This window comes from Tupaia chinensis, unplaced genomic scaffold (assembly GCF_000334495.1).
Source record: "Tupaia chinensis unplaced genomic scaffold, TupChi_1.0 Scaffold000574_1, whole genome shotgun sequence".
Classification (NCBI taxonomy): Eukaryota; Metazoa; Chordata; class Mammalia; order Scandentia; family Tupaiidae; genus Tupaia; species Tupaia belangeri.
Genome location: NW_006160088.1, coordinates 138,881 through 148,600, shown reverse-complemented (window position 1 = coordinate 148,600; position 9,720 = coordinate 138,881). Strand labels below are relative to the sequence as shown.

The window sequence follows — 9,720 nt, the reverse complement described above, 5'->3', positions numbered from 1 at the left end:
ATCCTTCAAAAAATAAGTAGTTCCTTTTCTATATCATTGGATCTTCAGGTTGATAATTCTGCCATTTTTGTTCCCTGAAAGTCAGGGTTAGTTTGTGAAAAGTTGTTAAACAACATGCTAAATGTGAAATGACAACACTCACTCTAAACTTGCCCTGTTCAGAGCATCAAATGAAGATGTCATTTGGTTTTATAGTAGTTTTCAGATTTGGGTTGTCCATTGAAGAAAGGAGTTTGAAAGTTGTTGTATACTGATAAGTGATTATCTGCCCATTTCCTGCCTGAAATGCCATGACTATTTATGTAAAGCATCTTTAATAAAGCTCCACATCGTTTGGCTAAGGGAATAAAAAATATCTAAAGCTCTTGATTATTATGACCACACAATGTTTTAGATACCACCATAGATGGTTCAAAATTAGCAGTGAGCTTCTATGGACTAAATCATGAAGACACCAACACTCACATGGAACAAAGGCAGAAGAAAGGGGCCAATCAACTCAAAAGCTTGATTTCAACTTTCAGTACCCAACTTGGACTCCTGGCCAGGGAGCCTCTGAGGGCAGTGACACTGTAACATGAAGCTTGTCTTTTATCACCACCTAATGGTCCTTCTCTATTACTGCACTTCACTGGGGCTACTCACCACATCTACACAGGTTTAACAATTAAGCAGGTTTTTTAAGAAAATGCTGGTAAATATTCTTCAAGAAATTTTGAAATCATTACATTCCATTCTCCTCCTGTGCTTTTCTCATTTAATCACTAAAATTAAGAGCTATATGAAAAACCATAAACCATCCTTAATGAACATCCTGGGTCCTTGTACCAAAGGAGGATTTTAATCCAAACAAAACCAAACAAAACAAACAAACAAACAAAACAGGAGAAAATAAAGACTAGATAAAAGAGCATTTATTGTTCAATGACTAGAAAAAAACACACTTGAATTTTCTGTGTAATTCCTTTTTCACTTTAAAAAAAAAAAAAAGGTTGTTTGGAATGTTTAGGCCTCCTTTTAGGCTTAATAAACCAGTCTCTGAACCTTCATTAGCTTTTAGATCATTAAATTAGTCCATTTTGCTGGTCTTTATATTTCCAAATGGTTCTGTTGGTTAGCTTAATGTATTCATTTGTGTTATTCTTTTTTTACATAATCATCATGTTGCTTATTTTCCAGAAGCTCCCAATGTTAAGAAAATGTGTGAATTTTTAACTATATTTTAGTATCATATGCTCCATATTTGGGTCACTGGGTCTACTAACCATTGACATGAAAGATGAAAGTGGAACTGAAAAAGAGTAATATTTATTTGCTATTAGTGATTGACGTGATTTTTGTATTTCAATAATACTTTTAAGAAAGTGAAATGTGAATACATAAAAAATACAGGTTAAGGTGCTGGATTCCACATGGCCAGCTGTATGGTTCAAGTGCCAAACTCAGGAGCTTGAAAAACGTGCAAGTGTGCATGCATATCCAAAATCCCAAGAGGAGATTAGAGAAGGGATTACTGTGTTGCCATTCCCCTGGGGGTGATTTCTCACTTTCTCTCTCTCTGTCTCTCTCTGAAAGCACACAGATCCTATAATAAAACTCTTACAAAAAAGAAAATCTAGAATGTTATTTTTTTGACTACAGGAAAACTATGTAAAACAATGTAAGAAAATATTAATTTGGGACCAGCAGTTGGTGTAATGGCTATGTCCTGGACTCTAATGTAGTCTACCACAGCTCAAGTCCCAGACCCGGTGGCTTAAACTCATGCCGAGCATGTGTGCATGTGTGCCCAAGATCCTGAGAGGAGATTGGAGGAGAAGAGATTGTAGTATGGCCATCCCCCCAGAGGGGGATTTCTCACTTTCTGTCTCTCTGTCTCTCTCTGTCTTTCTGGTGAGCACACACACTCTATAGCAAAAACCTCTACAAAAAAAGAAAAGAAAATATTAATTCAACTTAAATAAGTAATCTGGTTTGTTATTTTGCTTATTATTAACACAAATACTTGTTTTCATTTAAAAATTTGAATAGGAGAGAAATTGGAACCTAGCTAAATATATCTCCATCTAGCAGCTACCACAAGAGCTAAAAGTGAGCCCGAAGCAACAAGTTTATGGTCTATTTGTGCATGGACTTATTATAAAAGTCATGCAAGCTTTATAGATAGAACATTATTTAATAATAAATAAAAACAGATTAATTTTTAATTATGTAAATTTCCATTTCATTGTATTCTTTTGCCTTCTTCTTGGGAAAAGAAAAAATGGTTTCAAAGTAGACTACTTCAACAATGTGGGAAAAAAATAACCTTAATTCTTCTCAAAATTCCGCTTTTTGTTACTAAGGAAACAAGAAAAGAGCTTTTTGCCAGAGTTGATGAGATCCACATGACTCCTGCAACAGCAGAATACATTCCCGAATGACACAGACTCTGCTATAAAATCAATACCAGACTCAGGAGGGGAAAAGTTTATGGCCACTCCAAGTTGAAGTGCCTTAATTATCATGAAAGTGGAAAACAGCACAGCGAGGAAACGAAATTTTCTGACAACACAGAAGCAATGTTTGCTGCAAAAAAAAAAAAAAAATACAAGGAATAGCGCAGACACAGGATATCAATGAAATCTTCAAAGAAAGAAAAAATGTATATGGTAAACTGAGGTAAGAAACGTGAGCAAAACAAAGCTGTCAAACCTACCTGTTGTACAAGTCATGGGGCTGGACCAGCTGTTGTGAGCACACGCTCCTGGCCATCAGGAGGCAAAATTACAACACCGCGCTCCGCACGCAGCAGCCATGGTTGCAAATCAATCAACAGCAGGAGAGACAGAAGCAGCCACTCCCTTCAGCTCAGAAACATGGAAAGGGCACTGGGTTGCTCATTTCTTTGTCCTCACCATCCCCTATACAAGTGGATCATGGAGTTACAGTTGGATAAGGCTTCAAATATAATGTACACAGCTGTGTGTGCAAATACAAAAAAAAAAAAATGACGTAACAAGACAATCTGTGCAATTTGAAAACATGAACCAAATAATCAGTGCAACAAAAAAATCCATCCCAATGCAAACAGAAAAGCGCTGCTGAGGACAGACTTGGCAGCAGACAGATTGAGTTCAGACATATCCAAGATGAAACTATAAATAAAGAAATAATGTTCCATGAGACAAGATACTTGCTATTAATCTTTATTTATATGATTGTTCTCTGGAAAGCACTTGTTTCCAAAGCTAATTCTGAGACAAGTATCATAAGGCACAGATGAAAGAATTTTTTTTTTTTTTTGTATCACAGAGCAGTTCTCCACCTTGAAGTCATCTTTTAGCACAGAGAGCTCTATTCATGCAGAGTAAAATAAAAATAAAAATTAAGCAAGGCCAAGAATGTCATGGGAAGATATGTATAGATTATCTTCATATTTAATTTTTGTATTGATATGATTACATTGACATATCCATGTACATCTAACGCATCAGATAGTCAAGTCCTCTGTGAACCCCGGTTGTACTCAGAGAGTTGTACTAGATTTACAACTTTAGGCCAAAGTATTTCTTTGAGTTTGTTTCATGGGGAGATATTTGAAATGTTGCTTCATTGCTTGGGTTTTCTAAAAGAAAATGAAAATATTAGAGAGAAAAGTGTTAAAGAGAGACAGAATGTTTACCACAATCTTCACTATTTAACATACGATAAAGAAAAGCATGGCCTTCTACTCTATAAACCACTACTTGTCATTTTGTTCCTCAGTGCAAAGAAAACAAAATAAAATTTTCCCATGGAAAACCAAGCCCGGTTCCTCTGAACTAGCACATATCAAACACCATAAGGAAGTCAATAGTTTTCATTATCATTTTCCTACTGTATTTTCATGAAAAACGGAGGCTGAATTTAGACCTGACTTTTGGAGAGGAAAATATATTGTCCATGGCTAAACTAGAGGGCAGTAACAAGTGGCAACCTTTTGGGAGGTAGAATTCCGAGTCTCATAGTGTTTTATTTCTTATAAGACTTAAGCATCAATTTAGATTCTGGTTTCAATTCCAAAAATGGGAATGAGAATTCTTTCATAGTTCCATTCATTGCCGTGTTGTCCCCTAAAAGCATGTTTCAAATAAAATGCACACACTTACTACCATGAACTACGAGATGGGTTTGTCTTAGAAAGCAAAATGGTTTGCAGAATGCCTGATTGCACTGCCATGTCACATTTTAAAGAAGGTTATTGAATCTGTCCAGGGCTCAAGGGTGGGATTTACGGCGCTGCCTGGTTTACTCTTTCACTACCAGACATTTTAACCTCACAGCAGACTACTACAGACTGGATTCCAGATTGGAGCCCATAGAAGAAGCAGGCAAAATGTGCAAGCCACAGTTGTACTTCTTTTTTTTAATTGGCCTATAAAACCATCTGCCTACATTAAGAATATTCGTTCAGCTGTAGCATTTCACATTTAGTTTTTTATAATTACTACATTAAAAATGGCTTAATTTTATTTATTTATTTTAAATGGCTTAATTTTAAAAGAACTTTACAAGCAGAGTGAATAGTAGCAGATTTAAACAGTACCTTAAGATTTTTACTATAGGTTTTGTTGTGTTTTGCTTTTGGGGTAAGGATAAATACCAGCATCTTTTCACTTCCTGTCAGTCTGCAGGTAGAATTTCTTAAAGTAAACTTGCCAGTTTGTTTGTTTGTTTGTTTGTTTGTTTTCCAAAAATAGGTCCCAACTCATTCCTTAGAAATGGAATCATTTCCAAAATGACAACCAGTAGGCCCTAGTGTAGAAGTATGTGTGCCCAGGGCATGAAAGAAATCACCTGGGAAGACATGAGGTCGCAAGCTAGATTTACTTTGTGATTTAAGCAGATGAATGATAAAAGTCCTATGGTTCAATAATAAACTGCAATGGTTACTCTAGCCAACTCCAAGATGCCCTGAAAATAGGTTTAGTGTTTTAGCTTTTTACTTTTAAGTATACTAAGAAAGCACCATATTAGTCAAATTGTCTTTGGTACACAGAGCTTTGCTTTTGTTAGCCAAAATTTGCAAAACACCAGGGATTTCTTCTTCCTTCTTTAAATGAATCTTCTGTCCATGCTTCTCTAGATAGGGGCCAAGTGTAATCACAGATCTTTATAGAAGACCTATCATGTGCTTGAGTGCTTACTCCCTCATTATCTCCTTCTTTCTCAGCGGACCTGATAGCAACAGCCCAAAAATCTGTCTCACAATTTTCAGTGGAGGCATAATATGGACTTGAAAGAAATTTTTTTCATTTTCATTTAAATTTTTAAAAATATTTATAACATAGGAGCAAAAGTGTAAACATCATTGCCCTACAGAATAAACTGCCTTGTCTATTTCAGTTAAAAGGTCACTGATATCGATGATAATACTGGGTCATTGGGAAAGTCATGACACATTTTTGCATAATTAAAATAGAAAAACATATCATGACTTCTCCCACAACCTAATATTAACATGTACGAAGGTGTTTGCCAAACGTCTGATAAAACCAGGTATTTTTTAGCATGTTATGATCTTCAGGTGTTTTCATATATTCTGTGTGGCTCACAATATTTAAGCATTCACCCATATCCACAACAGCCATCATCATTAGACACTATCATCTTATTAGTACATTTACATGGCACTTAGCAAATTGTTAAAAATCATGTAATTATTTTTCATCACCAATAGAAGTTTAAAACCAAGGCACAAAAACCTTACTTGTCAAAACTACCTGATTCATCATACTCCATAGTCCTTCTACATGAGATTCTGGTTAATATTTAATAAATTGTAATGTAAGATCAAGCACTAATGACTAAATCTCTGGCAGCATTCAGTTTCTTTCATGAACGAATAGCCAGTTTTGTGATATCTTAAGCTTGTAATTTATTGCCATCATTATAAACAGAAATTGTCATTCCCTATGGCATCAGTTTGTACAAGAGTCTAACTAAGAGAACGCTGATAGGAGGACACTTTCTATGTCGTCTCTTAAATAAAGGTTATAGAGAAGAGGAGAAATTAAGTACAAAACAGTTCTTCCTTGCCTCCCAGGCACCCTTTTCCTCGAAGTCCTAGCAATTGTAGCCTTCTGTGCCCTAGTGCCCAAGAAATGGATCTGCTAAAGGTCTTGAGCCCTGTAGCTCAAGAAAGGGAATGACCCACCTGTCAGGGGTACAGACCTGTCAGGGGTACAGACCAGACTCAGGATGATGCCGAGCTCTGCTCTGGAATGCACTATCACTGATTACTTAGAGAAAGCAGACACAGACAGCACATTTGTAATAAACACATTTCAAGCCCAGAATTCTGTGGCTACCTGGAAGAGTGGAAGGAATTCAGCACGGAACGGCCTAAGAATCTTCCCCTTCTTCTCCTGGATCCTCTTCTTCTTCAGCTTCCTCTGCTTCTGCCTCCCCTTCTGCTCCCTCCTCTGTTATTTCTTCCGTCTCATTTTAACAAAAATTGTATGATTATTGAGAAGCAGCAGTGTCAAAGATACAGTGAGAAAAAGAATATGAAATCTTAGACTAGAGTTAAGAGCCTCCAATACCCTCTGCCCAACACACATGTGCACACATACATCACACATGCACACACAAATATACCACATGCAAACACATTCATACACACAAACACAAATTATACATACCACATACCACACCATATACATACACACCACAAACATCACACACACATCATACACCACACACATATGTCACACATGAAAGCACACATGACATCATTCTTCTGAACATAGTGTCCTTAACTGGAATGATGCCACAAAATGTTACATTAATTCTAATGAGTTTCATGATTTCTCTCAAGCATATAGTCTGCCTTCATATTAACTATTCTTATCATATTACCTGTAAAAATGCAGAAGGTATATACTAGAAAAATAAAATTTTGGGTCATTGAAAAAGTCATGAAGTATTTTTCTATGTTTTTCTATGCAAAAAGGCATCACGAGTTTTCTGATGTCTCATACAAAACAAATTTTAGTAATCAGAATTTTGTCAGAAAAGATGAACTTTTAAATGTCAGTTGCTTATATTTTGTTATAACAAACTAATTTTTTCAAGCCAATGTCATTGGTAACCTATACATATAATCCAGAATTAGTCCAAATTAATAGTATGTTTTTGTCTTATTATGAATATAAATAGAATTTTCAAAACCAGGAGCTTTTTTAGTGAGAGAGAAACAAAGGAAATAATTATTGCAAGGAGATGGCAGTCTTCGTAAAATTCATGGAAATGTGTACTGGGAAAAAACTTTGCATGGAATCAGCAGTTAGTGTAATGGCTATATCGCTGGACTCCCATGTAGTCGAACGCGGTTCGAGTCCCAGACCCGGCGGCTTAAACTCACGCCAGGCAGGTGTGCCTCCGCACCCAAGATCCTGAGAGGAGAATGGAGGAGAAGGGATTGCAGCATGGCCATCCTCCGTCAGGGGTGATTTCTCACTTTCTGTCTCTCTGTCTCTCCCTGTCTTTCTGGCGAGTGCACTCACCCTATAGGGAAAAAAAAAAAAAAAAAACCCTTCAAAAAAAACTTTGCATGGATTTCAAAGTTTTATTTTAATTTGCCAGAGGGTACATGCACTCACCAGAGGAGGGAAAGTGAGAAAGCACCCCCATGAGAATTATTCACTGTAATCTCTTCTCCCTCATTTCTTCCTCCTTTCAGGATTTTGGGCATACACACATGCACCAGGCACATTTTTAACTATCAGGTCTGAAGCCTGAACTACATATTCAACAATGTGGTGTCCAGCTCAGGTAACCACCAAGCCATGGGCTGGCCTGGAATTTCAAAAGTTTTTGCAAGAAAATAAACTTGGACTTTAATTCTACTTTCCGTGAACTTTTTTACGTCCCCATGCCTAATTTATAAATGATGAAAAATCATAATGTAGAATAGGCTAGAAATAATCTCTACATCTAAGAAGAATTAGTTCGATATATGCACATTAAAAATTATAAAGCTGATCTATATTTACTCTCCTCCACAAAAAAAGATACAGAAGATTACAAAAGAATATTCATCAACCATGTGTTTGTGTGTGTGTGTGTGTGTGTGTGTGTGTGTGTGTACCTAGGGATTATTTCTGGGTAATGGAGTTATAAGCTACTTTTATTTTCACCAATACTTTCCAAATTTTCTATAAAGATCATAAATCATTTTGTAATTTTAAAAAATCAGCACAAGGCTCAGCCCAGGTAAAGGAACCAGATCTCACATGGCTGACCGTGGTTCACATCCCAGCCCCGGAAGCTCTAAAGACAGGCTGGGCACGTGTGCATCCAAATCCAAAATCCCGATAGGATGGGAAATGGAGGAGAAAAGATTGGAGCATGACCATGCATCATTGGAGATTGCTTTCTCTTTCTTTCTGGCAAGCTCAAGGGCCCTCTGGTAATTAAAAAAAAAAAAATCAATATAGTTTCCTTGGGGGAGATTCCTTTTTTTTTTTTAAAAGAGAGTTTTTTTTGTTTTTTTGTTTTATTTACTATAGGGCACATGTGCTCACCGGAGAGATAGACTGAAAGTGAGAAATCATCCCCCAGGCAGGGCAGGGGAGGTGGGGAATGGCCATGCCATAATCCCTTCTCTTCCATTCTCCTCCCAGGATCTGGGCCTGCAATTACATTCGCCTGGCATGACTTTCAAGCCACTGGATCTAGGACTCAAACCACAGTCATCCATATGGGAGTCCAGCATCATAACCACTACACCATCTGCTGGTCCGGGGGCGGGGGGGGGGCACGGGAGGAAATTCCGTTTGACTTTTGGGAGTCTCTGCACAGAAACACCTACAAAATATATATGATTTCTGTTAAATTACTGTCTTTACCCTTGTGATCTCAGTTTTCATTTAGTTCTCTAACTAGCATTTTAAAGTGATTAATGCAAAAAATGTTTAAAAACAATATTCTTAAAACTCTCTATTATAATGAAAAAAAGTGAGGTTCAGCTAACACAGGGGAAAGTTGCAAGAGTAGGGAGTCAGAATGTCACTTTTGACTTGCCCTTAGAGTTCACTAATATTCTCTGAACTGATTCATCTAATCATTGGCATGGTGATGTCTGTGTTGAGTTTAAATCTTAAAATCCCTAAATCCTAGTTCATATGTGGTAGGCAGACAGCAAGCATCGAGGAAGGATCTCCACACTGTTTCCTTTGAACAAGTTGCAGTTCTCCCACACTGATCAGCAGTACAAAAATAGCAGGTTGGCCTTGCACACAAATTATCATAACGCTACTTCCATGAAGGCCTCCCCCAGGCCCATTTGAAAGCAAAACAAAATTTCTCTTAAAAAAAAAAAAAGTTATTCTCAGAAGTTTCAAAATAAAACCAGTAGAATTAGAATGTAGCAACAAAGCAGAACAGATTGAGAAAGAAAAAGATTCTTAATCAAAACTGAAAAGTGCCTTTTCTCTCTTGGAGGCGTTCTTCTCTTCCTCCCCATTACTCATTTCAACCACCAAGAAAAAATAAAGATGTTCTTATTTGGAGGGTTCTTTTAATCAAGAACAATCTTCTAATATAAAATAAGATATATTGTCTTTGAACTTAGATGAACTTTTTATTACTGGCATCAAAACTGAGGGAGTTCCTGTAATTGATCTCAAGTTGGCAACACATCAGGTTCCCAGGGACCCACATTCTAATCCAATGCTTCTCAGACTTGTTCAAACA

General features: G+C 36.9%; 1 protein-coding gene across 2 annotated transcripts in view; it reads right to left on the bottom strand.

Annotated features, from left to right (window-relative positions):
• Positions 1-3,285: 3,285 nt before the first annotated feature.
• The window catches only part of SH3BGR (SH3 domain binding glutamate rich protein), a 79,582-nt gene continuing 73,147 nt past the window's right edge, over positions 3,286-9,720 (bottom strand). The window contains exons 7-8 of one of the 2 annotated variants that reach the window (XM_027775582.1): positions 6,333-6,462; positions 3,286-3,607 (exon numbers count right to left, since the gene is read on the bottom strand). In XM_027775582.1, coding sequence (XP_027631383.1) covers positions 6,367-6,462 — 96 coding nt within the window. In that variant the 3' untranslated portion in view covers positions 3,286-3,607; positions 6,333-6,366. The remainder of the gene's footprint in view (positions 3,608-6,332; positions 6,463-9,720) is intronic. The other variant, XM_006158160.3, reaches the window with a different exon arrangement.